At 40.6% G+C, this 22,993-nt stretch overlaps 1 protein-coding gene across 3 annotated transcripts in view; it reads right to left on the bottom strand.

Moving 5' to 3' along the window:
- Positions 1 to 414: 414 nt before the first annotated feature.
- The window catches only part of USP10 (ubiquitin specific peptidase 10), a 66,793-nt gene continuing 44,214 nt past the window's right edge, over positions 415 to 22,993 (bottom strand). The window contains exons 4-13 of one of the 3 annotated variants that reach the window (XM_023732542.1): positions 17,828 to 17,919; positions 17,228 to 17,337; positions 16,787 to 16,842; positions 16,469 to 16,572; positions 15,256 to 15,355; positions 12,894 to 13,071; positions 9,895 to 10,060; positions 6,467 to 6,611; positions 4,928 to 4,993; positions 415 to 1,688 (exon numbers count right to left, since the gene is read on the bottom strand). In XM_023732542.1, the coding sequence (XP_023588310.1) occupies positions 1,501 to 1,688; positions 4,928 to 4,993; positions 6,467 to 6,611; positions 9,895 to 10,060; positions 12,894 to 13,071; positions 15,256 to 15,355; positions 16,469 to 16,572; positions 16,787 to 16,842; positions 17,228 to 17,337; positions 17,828 to 17,919 (1,205 nt within the window). In that variant the 3' untranslated portion in view covers positions 415 to 1,500. The other 2 variants (XM_004377733.1, XM_023732541.1) reach the window with 2 other exon arrangements.

The following is a 22,993-nucleotide window of genomic DNA, read 5'->3' as shown; positions in this document are numbered from 1 at the left end:
AAACAATTGACTGAATTGCACATGCAGAAACTGAACATTTTGTTATGTATATTTTCACCAAAATGAAATAAAAAAAGCTCTGACCCCCGAGTGGCACAAGGCTATGATCAGCCACATCCAGTGGTCAAGAGAAGAGACTGAGAAAAAGGCTAGAGAGTGTAAAACGGCCTCTCCTTGGGTCCCAGGACCCAGGACAGTGCTATGAACCGTCCCTGCGGGGCCAGGACCAAGGGCACAAGATCTCAGTTTGGGTGGCCTTCCTTGGACAGACACCTTCTCCCCATGCCTTCGGTCTAGGAAGGGCGTCCCCCCACAAGCTGAGGTGTGTCCAGAGACATTGCTAGGCTGCCCCGTGGCACTCAGTCAAAGGGCTGCTCAGCCTGGATCTAAACCCACTGCTCTGGTGACACTGGAAAACTCTGGGCTACAGAAACAACAGAGGGGGATCGCCTCCCCTTTTCTGCTTGCTCAAGATTTTTACAGTTAGTAACTTAGGAAACATTAAACTAACATAAGCTGAGTCTCAGTTCTGCTTTCACAAACGCGTCAAGCTGGTTGCAGGGCTGTGTGCTATCATTCTGGGGGTACACTGGCCACCATGTGAATTCCCATTACTAAGAAAAGGCACTTGCGTTCAAAGAAATATGCACGCTTTAAACCAACTTTGTGATTTTTATTGATGGGCGACAACTTTATACTCCTAGATATTACTAAACTGTGTACAATTAGAGACGCAGCATTATAGGAAGCAGACAGCAGAATTACACAGAGCAGACTTAAGGAAATATCAATCATCATTATTTTGCCCAGTTTTCATTACGTGTACACAGAAGCGTGAATGCAATTTGAAATCTTTTAATGGCAATAAAGTTATAATCACCCATCTATGTAGACTAACATCTTAACTCCAAATATTTCATCTGCAATGCGTACGTAAGCAGTTTCTCATTGCACAATTATTAAAATGTATTTTTCCTGTTAGGAACCAGCAACTTACTTTTTGTGTTTATTTATTTTTGAAAGAGAACTATTTCTCCTCTGATAACTGGCTTATTTTTCTCATTTATCAAAAACTAAAGGTGGGGGAGGAAAGTGTGATGGATTAAAAAATTTACTTTTTAAGGAAAGATAAAATTCCTTTTCACAAATTTACAAGTGTCGTTGCTGGTGCAGGATTTATTCTACTAAGCGATTAGACTGGGAATCAAATGCAAATCCCCTTCCTCATCTCAGGAATCAGCATTATTTCGGAAAGGTGGGTTTTTGTGTTTTGTTTTGTTTTTTTAAATCAAGTGACAGTCTGTTTCAAACAAGTGATTTGGATTTGTAAGTTAAAAGTCAACAGACACTATATGTTGCGCACAAACCCCAAAGAGTCTCCTTTTGTTCTAGCCCATTTTTGCAAAAGAGAGAGAAAATTTCTCTCTAAAGAGCCACTAAAGAGCGAGAAAGTTCATGAGAGTCATTCTGCGAAGCGAGCGTCGGGCTTGTGGTATAGGGCTACAGCAGGTCCACGCGGCGGTAGTACAGGAGGTAGGCTGTGCGCTCGGCCGTTGGCTTCACCACCTGGTACTGGGTGATCACCTTGACCGTCTGGTCGTCGATGCGGAGCCAGCCGTTCAGACCGATCTGGAAGACGTCTGTTGTGTAATGGCCACCTGTCGCACTGTTCCCGTGATGGTAGACCACTGCAAGAGAGGGCAAGGCCGTGACCAGAGGAGGGGAGCAGCACACACAAACGTTTTACAGGCACCCACCGGGCTCCCTCCAAAGACAAAGAGGTGAACAGAGAGAGATGTAGCTACACAAAGCCATGCTATTTAAAGTTAAAAAAAAAAACAAAAAAAAAACTTGAACAATTCACAATAAAAAGTTATACAATAATCTTGGTAATATGAAAAAAAAAAACTAAATGCTCCCTGGAAGGAAGGATCAGTGAACTGAATTATGAGATGAAATTATTCAGAGTAGGTTAGCATGTTAAGAACATCTGATGATGCAGTAATATGCTCATATGTTAGTGAAAAAGTGAGGACCCCAAGTTCTCTGAGGAGCAGCGTCTGTGACACAGGGCACCCCCTGCATGCACATGGCCCCGGAAAGAGGGGCACCAACACCGTTAACTAGGGGCACCTGGGTGTGCAGATGTGGAGGGGCCTGCAGAGAGGGTGCTAGTGGTTACTCTTTTCTTTAAAAAAAAAAAAAAAATTTTCGATTTTTCTGCTATAAAATTTTAATAGAAAAAATACCATGTTTTTTTTTTTTCTTTTAAATCCTGTAATTCAATCGAGAAGTCTTGGTCAAAGATCTAAAACAAATATAACTGTCAGAAGAGGAAATGAAGGTTTAGAAGACAGCCCAAGGACGCAACCTTGTTCTACAAAGAAGGAGAGAAGGGGTGGCCAGGGCCAGGCCAGGAGCAGACAAGGGCCTGGGGGAAGGAAAATACATCAAGGCACCTGCGGTGAGCTGGGCTAGAGAAGGGCATAAAGGAAAGGCACTTGGGAGAGGCACAATACTTAACCGGTGGGGACGTGCAGCAATAACACAGCCCAAATGTCACCAACTCTAGCAGCACTCGTCACTTCTGGTGTGCTCCACAAACGAGGAGGCATGAATCCACTCTAACCGGGACTCGGGGGTTAGAAGACAGCGCTTACGAGGCCATGGGAGTGGCTTTGTACAAAGAGACACTCTATGCTGGGACTTTGGAGAGGACTGTACCCCTGGTCCTGGCCAGCCAATTGGCAAACACGAACTGACTGGCAAGGGGTCAGCAAGACTGTAAGGAGGATAGGGTGGAAAACCAGCAACGTGAGCAATACAAGGAGGCAATGCTTCGCCTTCTGCTGCCAAAGCCACAGGGACCCCAGTGACTGCCCCAGGGTGCGGAAGCACACGGGCCACCAGCATTCCCCGCCCCAGAGTCATCTGGGGACTTCTGCCTTCGATTTTCACCTGGAAGGCCTAACTGATTTGGGTAAGAGTTCTGTTTTAAAATTTGAATTTGAAGGAGCTGGGGGTTTAACCAATTTATATTTCCTATAAAGAAGACACCTCCATTCTAAGAATCCAAAATAGAACAGCACTCAAACATTAAAGTTTTGTAAGCAGCAGCCCAGGTGACTACTTAATATGGTAACGTGTCACACATACCTGGTCACCCCAACTGACAGGAACAGAACGCAGAATCAATAACTTTAACAAAGCTCACGTACTTTGCTAACTAGTTCTTTTTAGTCAACAATCAGAGCTATTTTTTTAAAAAGTATTTTTTCACTCAAATTTTACAGAAAATTGTAACCAGTGCAGTGACCTTATTTCTGAGATCAGAATGGATCAGATGACTCAAATCAGCTGAGGCTTCAAGGTGCAGGTGACAGCAGCCCCGGTGAGCAGTCCGGGGTGGGGGGTGGGCAGTGTGCATGTATGCTGTGGTTGAGCCGCCTGACAGTGCTTATCCAGGGGACCAGGAATTCCTGCACCCCACCCTTGATCATCAGCCTTCCTCTTCAAGGGCCCCACGGGAGAGGTGCTGGGAGAAGGCAAAGAAGCACTTCATCACCCACGGGGACCTCAGTGGCAAACTTGAGGAAGCCAGGCTGGACCCTGGGACCCCACTGGTCTTGGCTAGGTAGGGAGCAGAGTGTGAGAACCAACCGAAGTCTCTGAGCTTCCGCTCCAAGGCAGGGAGAGGAATGGGCTGGAGATACTCCTAAGAGCGAGGGGCCTAGAGCCACTTGTCTGGGTCCTAGCAGGCTGGGAAGGGCCGGGATCAACTGCCTTAGGGGCAAAGAGAACGATAAAAGGAACGGTGACTGGTAGGAAGTGAAGGCTGGGCCCAAAAGCCTGTGTGAGTGACCTTCCAATGTGGCACAGGGACCTCTCCAACTGGCCAAACAAACTTCCTGAAATCTTGGGAGAGAGAAGTTTGAAATCCTGCTCTGCCACTTGAGGTCACAAATCTATTTGGTAAATTTCCCTTCCGAGTTTCAGTTTGTTGCTTTTTAAAATGGGGATACCATCCCTCATCTCTCAGGGCAGTTATAATAAATAAATGAGGTGATATGTGAAAGGCCATCTAGTAGAACAGTTTGATAAATGAGGGTCAATAAATTGTAGTTTTACTATAAAAATAGAAACAGGCTCACAAAAAGCAATACGAAAGGACAGATGACAGAGAAGCCAGAAAATTCTAACAGTTAGAAGAGCAAGCAAAACGGCAACAAGCAAAAGAGATACTCAAAGGTATAACAGACCAAGGCTATGTCAGAGAAAGCAGGAAGGAAGGAAGGACAGAAGGTGTAGAAGAAAAACTGGTATCGTAGGCAGCTCTGAGCCAGGACAAGAAGGAGGTTCTACCAGGGTGGAGGAGTTCTGGGAGTTGGGGTTGCTGCTCACCCCTGGGAGACCTGCCAGGCATGGAGGAGTCTGGCAGCCAAGGGCCTGGGGAGCTCACACCAGCTTCTCACGCACGCCTGAGAGCACTGCGTGGAAGACGATATAGGGGACACGGGTTCGAGAAGCGGTCCCCTAACCCAGCTTGGAGGGGGACTAGATGACATGGCAACTCCACAGCACCGTCATCACACAGGTGCCACACTGCAGCAGCGAAAGGCCATGTTCTCAAGGGGCCAACCAAGCAGCACAAAGCTCATTTTTCATAAGACTCAAAGACAGAAATGGCCATTCTAAGCTGGGTCAGCTCAGGGCCAAGACACTTTCTGTCAAAATCCAAACACTAAATTTCAGGAAAAACACACATTCTTAAATGACTTCCTAACTTAGAAATTTCAGGAGAAGTCCACAGGGATCGCAACAGAGTGATCTATTCTCAGTGTTTGGTGGAATGACAGCAGAATTGTATCTGTGTATAAGCTATTTTAACACTGCTTTGGAAAAGGAAGTAATGTACAAATTGACTTACCTGCAAACAGCCTATAGGTTCTGTGGCATTTAAAATTCTTATTTTTGACCCCTGGAGAAAGCAGTTCTGAAAAACAAAATATCAACAGCTCCAATGTATCAAAAGGACTTGCAGGAAAGGGTCAGAGTAACAGAAGCAAAGGGACAAAACTGGTCTCCACTCACTTTTCTTTCTATGAAGCATTTGAGGTGGCAGCTGATACAAAAATACACATGACAAGCAAGAAAACATCCACTAATAAAATCCGGGTAGGAAAATGTACAAGTCAGTACGGAGGGCTGACTTGGGGCGCATGAAGGCACAGGACTGCATCTAAGCTTCACAGGCGGCCAAAGCAAAACAAGAAGGGCCATCCATTTCTGGATTCTCATAACAGCATCTTTTTCTCCCTTTCTGCATCTCAAAGGGGATCAGAAAAACACCCTGTCTATGAATGATGAAAGCACTGGAAAAGTGAGAGGATGGATGGAAAATAAAACTGGCAGAAGGAGACTGACATCAGCCTATTAGCTGACAAGGGACGACCCCAACGGAGTAGGAAAAGATCGTGTTTGCATCTGGAGATAACGGTACCACAATGTAGCCAGGGTATGGACTCAGCTGACTATATTCCAAGTCACCGTGATTGGAAAGTGGGAGTGGAATGTGGGCGTGCTGTGCTGTGGGGTGGGAAGGAAAGAGGTTTATTCCTCCTGCAAGACTAGAGACAGTGTCCGATGTTCTCTCTTCTGCTCTCCAGGCATCTTGACATTTTTAGAATCCCCTCTAGCTTGTTACATTCCCACTCAAGCATCAGTGTTGTAAAATACATTTTACACAAATCCTGAAGCTATCGAGGACATTTTTTCTTCAAGATTTGCTTTCAGCAAGACAACTTTAACTTGGTGCTCTTTCAAACTGCTTCCGAAGTGTGCTGACACTGCTGGGCTCTCGGTGACCTGACGGAAGATGCACAGCTAATCAAGTGCCACAGATTTAACATGCGTCACTGCAGCCAGGGGCCAGAGGGGCACCAATGGCCTGTGGGGAACATTCTCAACCATGCTGCCTAACAGTGCTGTTAATGTATTTACTTAGTGGAAGGGGAATTATTATGTAACATTGATCAATAAAATGCCTAAATATTATTGAATTACATGATGAAGAACTGCAGAAGCAGAATCAGAGAGGTCATTAACATCTGTGAGAATAGTCATTTGCTGGTACAATAAGAACTAGTTATTAAAAAAAAAAGCACTAACCATATTCAAACTGTAGGCTTTTAACCACTGACTGAGCAAAAATGCAATCTAAATAGAAAAATCATGCTCTTTTTGAAGATGAAAAGCTCCTATTTTTCCAATCTAGTAAGATTACATGGTTTATTAGGTTTTGCCTTTATTTTTAAGAAGCCCTTTGAATAAGAATTTTAATATAAAGATCTATTAAAAGTCGAGAAACAGAACATTCTTAATCTCGACATCATACAGTAAATGCCAACATGCTAAACTTACAGATTTCCAGAAGTATCCTCACCATGATTTCTGCTTTGTATATTACCTTTGCTAATTTCTAAGTCCACAGGATATTCGATATTTTTGATGAGCTTCTGACATCCACCAGTCTTCTCATAAACAAATCGTTTAAGGTGTAACACAAGGACAGGAGGCAGTTTTTCCAGAGTCACTCTTCGACTTATCTCCACCTAAGACACAAAACACACAAGGACACATCACCTGTCTTACTCAAGGCAGCAGACACGGCCATCTCCAGTTCCCAACTCTGCGCGGCGACTCCTCTCAGGTTCTGAGGCAGTGCTTAACCGTTGTTGTGTCACAGAATCTTCTGAGACTCTAACAAAGCTACTGACACTCTTAGAAGAATGCACACATCCCCATAACACAGCTGTACAGGCTCCCTGCGCTCCAGGAAGCCCACCCATGAACTCCAGGTTAAGAACCTTTGTTCTGTTGCATTAACAACAACATGACATGAAAATAAAAAAGCTAACTTAGCAGTACCTTCAATTATGTACATATTAACCTGCTTATAATGAGCCCTGGTGGCACAGTGGTTAAAATACTTGGCTGCTAATCAAAAGGTTGGCAGTTCGAACCCACCAGCCATTCCACGGGAGAAAGATGTGGCAGTCTGCTTCCATAAAGTTTTCAGCCTTGGAAACCCCATGGGCCAGTTCTACTCTTTCCTATAGGATCGCTATGAGTCGGAATTGACTCAACAGCAGTGAGTAACCTGTTTTTTAATAACTGTCATAGTATTTATTAAACTGATGTCAGTTAGTTTTATAACAGTTTCACTTTTATCAATTTAATATGTCCCTGAAGTACGTTCACGGGTCTAATGAGTGCTGCTTTGAAACACAGCTAGGTTTTTTTTTAAATTAAAATGCTTCTTCCAAATAATATTTAATCCTTTCATTTATAGTTCTCTGTACTTATAAACCATTTCATGCTTTTTGTATTTATTTGGAGAACACTGTTACTAGAAGTATTTTTAAAAGAAATAATCCAAAAACCAGAAGCATATATAAAATAATAAAAAAACTTTCAGGGGCCTATATTCATCTCTGGTTGAAAGTTTTTTAAGGACACCAAGCACAGCCATTAGCACTACTTGGGTTTACAAGCCATGCCTGCCTTCTTACCTAGACGAAGACCCCTGGGTGTGGAAATCAAGCTTTGTGCTTCCTCCTATTCCCATCGTGTTTACAACCTAGCACACTCAAGAAGTATTTGTGAACTAATGAAAAGTGTGAACACAGCTCAACAGTTAACCAGAGATGACTCTAGTTTCCATGGCTCGTTTCCTAACTTGCAAATCATGAGAGCTGGACCAAGGTAAATCTTGGGTGCTTTTTAGAGATCTATGACTCTAAAATCTTCAGTCAGTTCAGTAAGTGGCTAATCTCAACTTTTTATTTACATTTGCATTTTGGATTTCCAGATAAACTGAGGCACTTTCTAAGCACTAATAAAACCAGACTTCTCCTATATAGCATATTTTGTACAGTCGTATTTTCTCATGAACCTCCATGTGTTCTCAGAAAAGACTTTTGACCTAAAAAATAATAAAAAGTAAACTCAGTATTTTAAAAAGTAAATTTAAAAAATCACATTCAAGAAAGTGTTATTTGCTCTTCACAGATTTTCCTACAAGCTAGCCAACATCTTCCTTCCTCAATCATCTGTTTTTACAAATGCTCTTGATCTCATCTGATAATACACTACCACAATCACACAGCCGGAACAGGTAGCATCATTCTTTCTCATATTTCAAGGCTTCACCAAAATGCCACTTCTCTCTTGAAGCTGTCCTTTAAACCAAATTCAAATTTAATTCAATTCAAATTTATATAGAATAAATCAGCCTTTCCTCACCACTCTCTAACATTAGTTAGGCCAACAACTATGGCCATCTCAACCACCCCCCTTCTTCTGACTCAAACTTGAAATTTGATTGCAGTAGAAAGAATAACAGATGTATCATGAAAAGCGTCTTTCTTGGGTAGCCTAGGGAAAGGCTAAATATCTCCCCAGCAAGACCAGTGGCTAAAGACTCCCACGGTTTGGATGAAAGAAGAGAGAAAGCAAGAATTGTGGCTACAGCTGCCAGGGACAGTAATCCCATCTCTAGAGAGTCACAGCTGCCATAGAAATGAGTCAAGTTGACAAAATCACCCACAGCCAAATACACACACCTAACCACACCAAACAACAACAAACATCCACCATCTCTCTCTCTCTTCCATTAAGTTCCACTGCCAGGCTCTTCTCAGCTCATTCACTTAAGCCGACTGCCAAGTGTCTGTCTCTGGCTCTTACTACTTTTTCTTTTTTAAAAAAACAAAAACAAAAACAAAATTGTCCACGAGAAGAAAGTCAGAAAATATGGTGGGAGATGAGGCATGACTATTGCAGTTCCCCCAAGAGTGTCTGGATTCACCAGCCCAAAGAGGAGACACTCAGATGTACTAAAGGTCCCCATGTCCTACTTTTGCGCTTCCATATTTAGAGAACAAGCCGCAAGACAAGAACAGGTCTACCTCAGCCATACAACACGGTGGTAGGTTTTCTATGTTGGGACGTCTTATTTCATCTGAAAATAATGCTTCATAGCTGCCATAAACTGCCCTGTTATTTAAATAAAACTTTACAGGAATACTATAAACTGTTCAATAAATACTGCCCATAACTAGCCTGCATTCATCTCCCCAACTCATTTTTATGAATTCACTGCCACAGTCTAACACATATAAGTAACTAACAGAAGTTCTTAACTGTAAAGCAGAAAACGCATCAACTGCCACATGTGGCTAGCCAATAACTAGCAAGCTCTTACTCTACTTTAAAACCAGTTAAAGCAGAATATTGCCAATCCCTCCTGAGTTGACAGGGCCTGATTTCTAACATGACAAAGAACACCACTCAGCTAGTCTCCTACTCTTCTGAATTGCGCAGACTGAATGACTAAGAGTTCATCCTTTTCATATCTAATCAAAAAGTAATAGCAATCAGAACAACTACTTTATAGTTTTCACATCCTTGACAATCTACAATCAAAACACAAACCAGAATGTGTGTAGCATCTCTTTTATAGCCTAACTAATCTAATGAAGATAGTGCCCTAGGATACAATGAATGTAAATAAGCTCTTCAGCCTGTCAGAGGTGGTATTAATTTTGTGACATCATGATTAAATTACCAGAAATTAAATGCAGCAAAGGATAAATAACCCAAAAGGAGACATCACCTCACATTACATGAATTTAGAGCTAAAAGAGATTTTTGGGATCATCTGCTTCAATCATTTCATTCAAAAAATGTGGAAAATTTCAGTCCAGAAAAGTTAAGCAACTGATTTAAGTGGTAGAACTAAAATCTATTTCCTCTGATTCCTAACTCTATGTTCTTCCCACCACATCAGGTGAGTGCCTCAGTATAAAAGTTTAAGACCAACTTTGTATATACCTCTTGTTTGGTTTTTGTGGTGTAACCTTGGACAGACTCTCTTGCCACCAAGCTTTCCAATGCATCCTGGACGGTGCGTATCTTGTCAGACTGGATGTCCAACTGCAATGTGAAGAACGGCTGCAGCGTGGCAGATTCTTTTGAACTTTGCTGGTAAACCACAGACCTAAGAAGTGAAAACAAAAACAAAAAATTTAAGAGACCACGCCTATACTCACTTTCCTTTAAGATGAACTAACAAAAGAAGAATGGACATTCAAAATAAGATTTTTCAATATCACTTTTAGAAGACCAGAAAGAAAACCAAAAATACACTGAATTGAAAGACTTCTGATGAATACCATGTAAGTGTTTCTAACAACATAGTCTAGCTGTTAGTAAATTTTCTCAACTCAAATGGTCTGGAAGAAACCATACTTTGTCTTCCAAATTCTTTCACCTCCACCCCACATTATTATTTAACACACCAGTTAAATAATTGAGGCTATTTTGCTACAGTCTCAAAATGCTCACTTTTTGTTTTCTCAAAGTATTATAGCCTGGTCTAATAAAACAGGGGGGATCTCAAGTTGAATATTTTTAATGGCATTCTCCCCCTATATAACTGACTTTAAAAAAAAAGAAGTGGGAGTAGGGTGTGTATAATAAAAAACAAGTTAACATTCCAGGAAAAATGGCTACTACCCTTCTAAGAAGAAAAGTACCCATTCAGCTTTGTTTTCTTAGCTGGTTTTTCATTTCACTTTTCTTTTTCTAAGTTTCTCTGAGTAAAGATTGTGTGCTCGGGCCATCTCTCATTTAGCCTCAGTAAGGAAACATTCCAGTAGTTCAACAAGGGATTCTATTTCTGCAGTCTGAGTGACCTAGTTTATAAAGGGAATAAAATGGGTGTGGGTAGGTATTCAGGCTTCAGAGAACAGATGCTGTGAATAGCAGGTTAAAAGCTTTTCAGCCCAGTGTTTGACATACATTGCTTCCAACAGACACACACACACACACACACACACCAAACCAAACCCATTGCTGCCAATTGATTTCAACTCACAGCAGCCCTACAGGACAGAGCAGAACTGCCCCCATAGGGTTTCCAAGGCTGTAAACCTTTATAGAACAGACTGCCAAGTCTTTCTCCTGCAAAGTGGCTGGCAGGTTCAAACAACCAACCCTTCGGTTAGCAGTCGAACACTTAACCACTGCACCACCAGGGCTCCTCCCCAACACAAGCTATTACAAAGTATCTCCACATTCCTTTTCAGTATAAAGACTTAAGTGACAGCTACACCCTTGGTTCCAAAGAGGAACAGTGGGAAAACTAGTCATTAAAATTGATGAAGAAATCAAGAAACAACCTTCTTCACTACAAAGGCCCGTAATTTATTACAGAGAAATGGGTGGGGAAACGTGCTGGTCTTTCTGGGGAAACTGAACAAATACCTGGAGGGCCTGAATTTTAGAAGATAATCTTTCAACTTGTCTGAATAAAGAATCATGCTTCATGACAGCTGCGATAAATAGAAAAGAAGTTCCTCCTAAATTCTGAGGTAATTTCTTATCTTTGCTTTACCATTTTTCAAAAAGAATTGTTAACAACCAATTTCAATACAAAGACCCACAGAGGCCAAGGCTAGTGGCCATGACAGTCACTCAAGCAAAGCTAGTAATTTTTCCAAAGTGGATTGTGTTCTTCCTGGTCATTCTTAGACAAATCTGGGATCTTTGGGTAGTGTTAGCCATCTGTGGCCTTGCAATGATACCCCACTTATGCCCCAAATGGTGCTCATATACATCTGAGCCGTTCCGTTATCCCCTCTCCCATCTCTCAGTGAGTGTTCCAAGAATCTTAACATTCAGGCTGCTGGCTTAACAGACACTTAAAGACACAGACAGCCTTCTCACACTGCTGTTAGCAAACCTGGACACCAGCCTGCCTCCTTCCCCAACATAGTCCATCCCAAGGAACCAAATCCAGCAAAAGCCAGTTACAGCTGTGGAGCAGCAGCAGTGACTGACCACATAGATGACACAGAGTCATTCCAGGACACAAAGATGACAGCAAAGAGCACAGAAATGACTCGTTCAAGGACACATTGCTGACTGACTTCTAAACACAGCCCTAAACAGGTTCATTAACTTGCTTCTGAGTGAGTCTGTGCATATTTTCTGAGGTTTTTACTAGCCTGTTGAAATTGGTCAATCGAAGTTGTTTTAGAGCAGAGATGGAAGAGTAAATTAACTCCTGAAGCCTTGAAAAGGGCATTATTTCTTTCAGATACACAGCATTTGGGACAAAAAATATGTTAAGAGTCTCACTAAAATACCACCCTTGTAGGTTATATGCTGAGAGGCCTTCAGAGAGGAAATTATGTTAGAATGAGGTTCTCTTAGTACTTCTGGTGAGTAAACCTCCTGGGAGACGGTACATGTTTTACTGAATTCCACATCATGGTATCGAAAGGCTCTAACATAAATAAACATTCTTAGGGGGACCTCGTGAGCCAGCAAAAGGCAGCTGGTTTAAGGGGCCCTGACTCAGGCCTCCAAGTATTCCTGCCTATGCAATGCTGTCCCCTTTAAAAATATGTCTCTTCATGCTTGTTTAATGTTTTGACTTCACTTGGTTACGGTGCCTAAAATTCCTCCAATCAGATACATTTGGATTAATGGATTTTTCCTCTTAACAAAAAACATGTATTTCAATGAATTTGCTTTTCTCTTCTCATTGAGCTGTGATCAGCTGGACTGAAGGAATTGAGTGTGGGTGGAGAAAGGGTGAGAGGCACTCGCTGCCCTCTGCATGAATGCCATCCTGGGCAGGGTGAGAGCAGTGGGGCCAGTAAGAGAAGAAGCATCAGGAAACGCAAGAGACGAGCAGGCAGGGAATTGTAAAGGCAAACCACCGATTCAAAGTTACTTAGGACAAGTCCTACACCTTCCCACTTTATCAAAATGGCAAAATCCTGGAAAAGGCAAGTACTAAATTATTCCAGAAAAGCATAAACCTGATGTGTCCACCAAAAATGCCAGTGATTGGGGTCTGAACAAAATCCGCCTGCCGAGTGACCGAAGTCTTATTTCTGGGGCCCACTTGCTCCCATTCGTCCTCACTTCCTTCGCCTTGTTCTTCCTGCTCTTCTTCATTTACCAAGTGGCTTTTGGGTCCATTGGAAACAGTAAGTTCTGAAAAGTAGAGAGTCTGCTTAGGCTATTTACAGCAACAGTCCGAATAAAAAGGTTCAGCATGAACCACCTAAATAGATTTGTCAATTTATAGTTTTAAAAACAAAATCAGGGTGTGTTCTAGATTAAAATTTACTTACAAACAAATGCAAACGTGCAACTTTACTGAATATAAAAGGTATTCTTGGGACAACTGGAGAACTCCAAAGCTTGACTGGAAAGTAGACTTTATTAAATAAGTAAATTACCACAATTTTAGCAAATAATGTGCCCACGTAAACGCGCACACACAATGCACCGAAATGATGACATTATGTAAAAAGTTCCGGTATAGCACACCCATGCATACACCATGTATGTCTCGTAACATTTTCAGAAGTGAATTTCAGCCTCATTCACCTTCATTCAATAGTCAGAAAATGTTAATTTGATGATACTTATTTGAAAAAAGTATAAGCCATGGTCAAGAAGTCATGGATTAAGTTTGGTAGTACCCTTGGTACTCAGAAAATAAACAACTGAAACCGTGCATTTGCTCTGGGGCAGTTCGCAGTTGGGCCTGAGAGCGATGCAGTTCCTTGTAGTTGATTTGCGCCCAGGTATGCCATGCTGGAGACTTGTGGAGGGTCAGGTGGAGGACTGTGCGTGGGGCTGCCACAGCTTGAGCACAAGCTGGTCACGCAGCAGGTGGGTGACATTGCCTGAGCATCTCCAGGAGCCACGGTGCCAGCCCTACGTGAAGCTGGGCGGCAGGACGGTATAGGAGTGGTGCGCACTGCCCCGGCCCTTCGGGGCCCCTGGGTGGCCTGTCAGACCTGTCTCAGCCAAGCAAGGGACACGTGACCCCTCTGCACCTGCGGCTCTCACTCACCGCACAGGCAAGAGATTCAAAAGGCCTGAACGCAGTGGCCGGCCAGCTGGACAGTGGGTTGCAATGTGTGCGGCACACCGGCTTGCCCGTCTGATCGGCCTCTCCAGTCATGTGCACAGATTCATGCACCTCCTGGGCAGGGGCCAGCTGCCCTGGCAAACGCTATTTCCCGGGCAGAAAAAGTGATTTCTTCCTGCATTGGAGAAAGCAATTTGCAGAGCAGGGAAGGAATTCTGCCGGGAGAGGGACTGCTTTAGAAACTCGAGGGTAGGCTGGTGAGGGTCTGGGCTTCTAGGAATCAAATCTCCGCATCAACAGCCACCAAGACAAAGACTCAACATTAAATCCATCGGACAAAAAAAAAGAAACTGAAGCCAGTAACATGTAAAAAAATACGGATATAGCATGCTTATGAAAATAATGCACAGGGGAGGGGTTTGTGTGGTATGCAAAAACGAACAACATGCACACGTTATTTTCCTAAAAATACGATACTGTTATCTTTCTTAACATAACTTGTTGTTATGTAGGAGAGTATCCTTATCTTTAGGAGATGCATACTTTAGCATTTAAAGGTGCAGTGTACTGTTATCTGCAACTTAATCTTGAATCACTCAGGAAAAAATGTGTACATATATATAGTGTATGTGTGTGTTTGTGTGTGTGTGTGTAGAGAAAGAGAAATAATGATAACATGTTAACAGTTGCAGAATCTAGCAGTTACATACACATATTCATTGAACTATTCTTTTGGCTTTTCTGTATGTTTCATCATTTTCCTAATTAAAAGTTGAAGAAAAAAAAGCAGTTCTTATTTATTCAAATATAACATTTTCAATGGGACATAATAGGCAAGGTAAAAACAACTTCTTGTTGTTAGCTGCCATCAAGCCAGCCCCCAACTCACAGCAACCCTATGTACAATGGGATCCGACTGTTGTGACACATAGGGTTTTTACTTCTTCGTAGTCTTGTTCTGGAAGCTCTGCTGAAAACTGTTCAGCACCACAGCAACATGAAAGCCTCCACTGACAGACAGGTAGTGGCTGCACTTTGAGGGTTATTGGCTGGTAATCAAACTCAGATCTGCTGCACAGAAGGCAAGAATTCTACCACTGAATCACCACTGCCCTCTGTAAAAATAACTAGTTATCTTAATCAGTAAATAAGTGATTGTGAAGGGCAGATGAATACTGGGGTGGGGGTGGGGGAAGAAAGCAACTTATCTATGAGCATCCAGCATTTGTTTAAAAATAATTCTTAAGAAAATGTTCTCACACAATTATGTAGCAAATACTTATGACACAACCTACTTTCGTTATTTGGTGAGAGAAGTTTCTTTAGATTCAACATTTCCTCATGAAGTCCATTGAGAATAAAGCCTAAGTATTCCTCAGCATCTTCTTGTCGGCCCTGAAAAGGTCAAATATGATTACACTGATTTTAACTGATTACTGTTCAAGGTTGACAGAGTAGATAGTACCTGCATATTCAAACTTACCCCCTCTGAAATTCTGAAGAAAATTTAATGTAAAGTACATTTTTTTAAAAAGATTTTTTTTCTTGAGATAGTTGAGACCCCAGGAAAAAAAAAAACAGATTAAACAGTTCATCTCTAGACAGTGGAACTAAAGAGGATGTTTATTTACGTTTTTCTGTATTTAAAATTTTTTCCTACAATAAATATACGTTAGCTTTATAATAAAAATGTTATTTAAGAGTTGCTTTTTTTGCTTAAATGAAGTAGAAGAGCAAGAGCTAGACGCCTAAGCCACCACACTGACATGCCCAGGGGTTCTCATTCTCACTGTGAGTTGAAATGAGCAGTCTGGTATGCCTCCACTGCCTGTAATTATGGGAATCTAGAAGGGAAGGGGCTCAAATGATGTTTGAAAAAACTCTACTAGCGACCGGTGTCTGTGTGATCAGCCCCCAATAAAAACCCCGAACGCTAAGCCTTAACGTACTTCCCTGGTAGACAACATCTCATATGTGTCGTCACAACTCCCTGCTAAGGAATGAAGCATGTCCTGTGTGACTCCACATGGAGAGGGCCCTTGGGAGTGTGCATCTGGCTCCCTGGGGCTTTGTCCCACATGCCTTTTCCCTTTGCTGATTTTGGTTTGTACTCAAGGTAGAGAACAATACAGTGGTTAAGAGAACTGACTCTAAAGCCAGACTTGCCATTTTATTCTCTGACACTGGACAGTGACTGCACTTTTCTCAACTGTCAAAATGAGACAAGAATACTTATTCATAAGGTTGAATAAGCTAACATATGTAAAGTAATTAAACAGTACCCAGCACACAAACACTACATAAGTTAGCTCTGATTACGATGGTGATTATCAACAGTACATGCTTTCCATTCACCCAAGCACTTGACTCCATAATAAGCCCTGATCTACTCCTGAACACCCAACATACTGCAGCACTTGAAAGAGAGGGCAAGCTTGGAATAAGTAACAGTAACCAGAGCCTCATGCAAGTAACACTTCATACTGGCTACATTTGATGGTCCCAAACCTTTTCAGACAGGCTCGACTTGATCACTGTCAGGAGTCTATAAATATACGTGGGCTCAAAGGCAGCTCCAGGGCGGATGTCCCTCATGATTTTATCCCCAAGAGCTAAAATGGAAACAGGACACAGATTTTCAGAATTACAAGGTATCTTTATATGATGAAACGCAAAGTCATCAAAACTTCCCACTAGAACGTTGAGAACAGCATCGGGGCAGCAACCTGTATCTTCTTTCCAACATGTCTGAATTTACCAAATTCAGTCACTTGACTCTGTAACTCCCAGTATGTAATGGTCTCGGGAGACTGCATATTTACTCACCTTGCCTGGGTTTTGGAGGTACTGGCATATTAGTGAACTCATTCATTAACCGAACACTAAGTATGAAAAGAAAAAAAAAAGTTAAATAATGCGTTAAAAAAAGACATACTTTTACTAAAGATCCTTGATGGCTAAGCAGAACATTAATATTAACACAGTAGACTTTAGTTACCAGTGGTCTTGTAGCTAGTGAGTTCTTAAATCTTTTCTATAAAAGTTTCTGGTGTATTTAAGTGACAGATGCTAATAAACACAGAAACGTCTTCTACTGAATCTGAAGAACACAGACAAACAATGCTCCAATTCCATTTATTTAAAAAAAAAAAAAAAGAATCATAGGACCCATTTGCGAGAAATCAAGAACTTTCGTAAGCTATTCAAATTCTAATTATCAGAAGGGAAAAACCACCCCCTTAATACCTTTTTAAATGCCTTACTTACAAGCTATCTATCATGGGTGTTGATGTACAAGGCCGTTGCGCTTTGGAATACACAGGAATGAACTTCATCAGGTGATACATTGGAGGGCAAGCAACCAATGCCTGCAGCGTCTAAATATTGGCAGTAAGGAAGCGTAAAGGAAATGAAACAGACACACCAAACATCTTAAAGGCACATTAAACACACGAGTATATAAAAACTAAAGAAACCAAGGACACTGAACTACCTAGATGTGTAAACACAAAAAGGAATAAAGCAAATAATCACCAGGATAACTGCCTTACCCACATAAGGATTTACTATGCAATCATTAGCTTATATACAAGAACTTGATTCAACCAAGAAAATCAAATGAACTAAAGCCAATTTCCAGTTTTAAGAGGTCACTCTGTCCTACTAGGACCATTCTAATGAGACCAAAACTTGGCCTGATTCTCTCTTTTGTTTTGGTAAGGGATAACCTCGTTTCTAATGAATCAAGTTTTAGGATTCAGGATTTGGGTTAGATGCTCCATGGACGCTGAACTAAGTCAAATGCACCCAAGGAAGAGAACACTGCAGGAAGTGAGCGGCTTTGGGGACAGCGTCCGAGAAGGATACAGCATTAATGTAGCACCAGTTTCCTTTATTGATCAGCCCACGGGGTTGCAATGACACTGGTTTATGTATTAGGGTTACAGTCTCCAATAACTCTGAAAGATTGAAGAAGCATATTTAAGAAATTAATGACATCTAGTGAACAACAATTTTATCAATTCTTACGCTCTACTCTGGGGAGAGTTAATCTCTTCAATAAAGCATACCTCCAAAGAAAAGGTATTTGTTGCTATTGGTAAAGTTATGTTCAGTTCAACAGCATGTGCATTATTAAATAATTTTTTTTTTCAAATTAGTAATTTTCCCAAACACCAACATGTATTTATCCTCCTGTGGGAATATAACGAGAGATCACAAGAACTATCTATTTTAATAAGAAACAGAAAACTTTTAAAAACCATAGATAAAGGAGTGTGCTTCTTAGCTCAAGTTGATATATGAGACTAAATGGGCAGCTTCTGTCCGGAGGTGAGATGGGAAGGTGGAGAGGGTCAGGAGCTGGTTGAATGGATATGGGAAATCAGGGGGGGAAAGGAGGAGTGTCCTGTCACAGAATACGGAGAGCAATTAGGGTCACATAACAATGTATGTATAAACTTTTGTATGAGAAACTAACTTGAAATGTAAACTTTCACTTGAACTACAATAAAAAAAACTAAAAAAAAAAAAAACACAGACAAGTATTAGAGAATAGATTTCAAAGATACAGTCCTTTCTTCTCAAAACACTGATTGCCAGATACACCTCATTAACAATGCAAGTCCCTCAGACACCAGCTATGAAGGTGCTGATGTCCAGAACCTGAATCTCATTCACTTCTGAATCCCGGCAACAAAGAGTGCATGCAATACAGCCTAGTGGGTGCTCAGTGACAGTTCAGTGAGTAAAGATACTCCTCTTTGGGACGGCTGTCCCCTACTAATTAAACTGTATTTTTCCATTAGAAGTCCAATTTGGGGACTGTTTTGTACACTGTATTTCCTTTATTCTGTTTAGAAACAAACCTGACTTCTTATCCTCAGATTAACCTTGTGACATTATACCTCTTCATAGTTGTAAGACAGCTGCGAATGCCATCTTTATACAGTTAACCAACAGAAATGCTTAAAAACGAGACAAGGTCTCCCTATGTCCCATTATGAATCTTACAGTCATGATTAACTACAATTTACTAGGCACTTTCTACACTTACCATGTGCTTTGCAATCTACAAGTGTTAACTGGCTACATTTAATCCTAGTACCACTAGCCCTGTTCACCAGTAAGGAAACTGAGGCTCAGAAGGATTAAATAGATTGCCCGTGACCACCCAGGGCGTGCATAGGACATCCAGGGCCTGAGATTCACAATCTGGTGGCCATACCACACTGCACCCTTTATTTTTAAACTGTGTACTAGGAAAGAAAAATTAATTAGGAATACTTTTGATATTAGTATCCATCTAAGGTATCACTCAAAGAAAAGAAGTCTTTCTTTTCTAAAACACTGTTATACAGGCAGGCTCTGGACTTAAGCACTAGTCAAATACAGATATTAATTTGCAAAATTCAAATGTCAACACACACAAACTCATTCCCTGCTGTCAGTACAAGATCTATCTGAAACTCCCTTTCTATGCCAATTGTTTTAACAAGGGCAAAAACATGTTTACAAATGGTCCAAAAACTGGTAAGAATATTTTGAATTCAGATCTTGTAAATTAAAAAAAAATCATTATGACAAGGCTAACCCCAATCTCAAAAGGGAAGTAGGAGCAAAATAAATCAAGAACTAGCTGCCTAAGCTCCATTTGGAAGCCCATCTCCTTGTGTCTCAGCTGAGCCACAGGCCCAGAATCATTGGCACAGCCTGGACTATCCAACAGTCAAGCTCTGTGGAGTCAGAGAATGCATCCAATTTAAGATGACTACTTTCCAACATTTACTGGGGAACAACACTACTGATGAGCAGAAACCTTTAGTTTTCACATCAATCCTTCCCTCGAATCAATGCCAGCTTGTAGCCATTACTTTTGGTTTGCTTATTTTGAGGAGCAGGGAGGTAAAAACCAACTGTTTAGCTTCCACAATGTTGAGTTCAAGTCTTTCAGCATCACCTAGTGGTTTGTTTCATAACTGCCAAGTAACAGAACATTCAAGGTAGATTTTTTTTTTTAATTTTGAATTGGTCCTTTCATCAGCATGCCTTCTATTAGCAAAAACACATGGTGTCAACAAAAAACTCAAAGGAGATAATAATTGGGTTATCAAAAGATTATATAATGTTATTATATATATGTATAACCAAACCAAACCCACTGCCACTGAGTTGATTCTGACACATTCAAGGTAGATTTTTATCTGCAAAATCAAAAAAGTAAAACACCCCAAAACATTATGCAGAGCAAAAGGTCACTCAGTACATTTATTAAGACAATGTCCTGAACTACCGTCTTTCCAAGCTTCACCACTCTTTGAAACAGCCTTCCGGTATACTAATCTTAAAAGTAGAGCTTCACAAACTTAGAAAACAGACAAGAGACACTGAACAACCTAGGTTTTTCTAAATGATTATGCTGTTATTTTAGAAAAGTTTTCTCTACCGTGGCAAATCTTCCATAAGCTAAAATACAGGATTGCTCTGCTGTATCTTCCAATGAGCCAAAATCCTACTGTCAAACAAAGACTGACGGGTAAGTCTCTTCCCTGAAGGCCCCGAAGATTGTAACACCGTGTATCTCCATGGTAGCAGGTATCATTGCTATCTACCTTGTATTAGCAATGTGTATCTTCTTCCTTGGACAGGAAGCTCCTTCAAGACAATATCCTCATGTTGCTCATTAGACAATAATATGGGATGAATTAAACATCTGGTGATTAAAGGTGTAGGTCATGGCAAGTGACTCCACTTAAGTTTGGTAGCAGTGACCTAATGGGCTTTAAAGGTCTAGTTTTACAACATAGTTCAGAAAGTCTACAGGAGAGGCTCCGTGGAAAAGGATAAGGGCAAGAGCCCAGGCACACAAATCAGAAACACTTGGGTTCAAACCCCGGCTCTGTACTTACTTCGTTTTGCGACCTGGAGCAGATCACTTAACTCCTCACCTGAAGCCCAGAGATAGCTGCACCTTGCACAGCTATAGTGAGAATTAGCAATAATGTAAATAATGTATAGAAAGCATCTAGCATGGTAGACAGCTCATCGCAGACACTCAATAATCCTGATTCTAAAATAAAGAGCTAATACAGGTGGAAAGAGAAGGAAAAAGAAATTAATTTATGGACGTTTGGGAAAACTAACAATTTGTGGAGTTCCAAGAAAAAATAAGTTAGCTTAAATTCCTTACAGTTTTGAACATTTTGTGAATATACATTAATAAAGTTCCATTTCTAATCAATGTCACTAAACTGTACATGTAGAAATTGTTGAACTGGTGTACGTTTTGCTGTGTATGTTCTCAATAAAATTAATAAAATTATTTAAAAAATAAAGTTTCAAAAAGTTCCATTTCAAAAGAAATAAAAGATTGTGAAAAATTAAGATTTATTACCTTATTGTCTAGGATTTTTTCTTAAAAACTAATTTCCAAAAAATATAAACGTTCAGTTTTCTAACATATTGTACATTGAGCTTCCCTCTCCCCGCTAAATAATTCCAATTACCACAAACTAAACCAGACAATAAACACTTAACAAAGTTCATCAGTGAGCTCCTCTTCTTTTACCTTGTAGTGAAAGAACACTGGTGCAAAGCTATTCTAATTCTTTGTAAATAGTCAACACTATTACTGAACTGAATTCTGTCAAAATGAATAAAACCAACTACTACAAAAGTCTATTATTCTTGATTTATACACAAGCCAGTATGAACACTGCTTTCAATTTTCTAGTATCACTTTTTGCTCTACTTAAGTTCCTTTTATAACAACATCACCATTTCCATTTGATTCCTGGCCTGAAGTTCAAATAGCACTATAGCTGTGGAAGTGAAAAGGATCAAGCACTGGGAAGGGTGGCCACAAAGGACTAAAAGGCAGAGAAGGCCAGGCATTTGAGGCTGAAACTTTAAATATGACCTGCATTCCAAAGTAACTACTGTTGGTTTATCTATTTCACTTCACCTTCTTTAAGGGCAAATAATCAGAAGATGACTGACTAACTTAATACCCATCCCACCTCTCAGAGGCCTTATTTTCAATTTGTCACTGTTGGTGTAATGTACTACTTAGATCTATTTAGATACAACTTTGGGAAGATGGCCTAATCCATGAATCTTTCTCATAGAGCAGCTGGTGGGGCTGCCCAGAAAGGTGTTCTGGTACAGAATGACTGAATGACTCCACACCACAAAGAAGACACAAAATTGAAACTGGTGTCTTCACTTTTGTAATAGCTCAGATATTAAATGGCTGAATTAAAGTTAAGCTTTAATATCCTTTATCTCAAGACACATGGCTAGCTGACATGTGTTGCCACAAACTACTTAACAGAAATGATTTATGAACTCAATGGTGATACTAGCATTATAAACTTTTATGTCAATATAAGCTATGATTACTCTTACACATATTTCATGTATTAAATTTTGCTTTACTAAAATTAGGATTTACAGTCATATTACCATTTAAAATCTATGAAAATGCAAGGTGCAGAACATTCACTGATATTTCTAAGGCTCAATAACTGGCCCATAATTGACATTCTGACCTTGTTGCCCTGCTTTTCTGTCATCTTTCTAACTGTTCAGAACATTCTTCAAGTGCTTTCCCTTTCCTCATTACCACCACTTTTGAAGAACACATGCTATCTTGGGTTATCTAACCAGAAGGAGGACAGCAGACTGACCAAACTGTACCACTGCCCACTGGTTATAGATCAACTTGTTTTATAAATGGAGAAGTCTCAATTTCGTTCTATACAATAGGGACATATCATAAACATTAGCGAGGAAATACACATATTGACTCAAATATGGATTGAGCTCTCAATCCACTAGCATAAATTCCTGGAAAGAGGTGCTATACTTTTTTTTTTTTTTTTTAAACTTAGACAATGATATATTATCATTGCCTTTGCTACTTTAGAGAGTTTGAAGAGGAAATGTAAAATATTTGAGAAACCATTTCCCAAGAGGGGAAGTATACATACAATTTATAAACCACCAAAACTACAAAGATTAGTCTTATATTTT

The sequence above is a fragment of the Trichechus manatus genome, unplaced genomic scaffold (genome assembly GCF_000243295.1).
Source record: "Trichechus manatus latirostris isolate Lorelei unplaced genomic scaffold, TriManLat1.0 scaffold00053, whole genome shotgun sequence".
NCBI classification, from domain to species: Eukaryota; Metazoa; Chordata; class Mammalia; order Sirenia; family Trichechidae; genus Trichechus; species Trichechus manatus.
The sequence above is the reverse complement of the archived record's forward strand: the minus strand, read 5'-3'. Positions and strand labels throughout refer to the sequence as shown.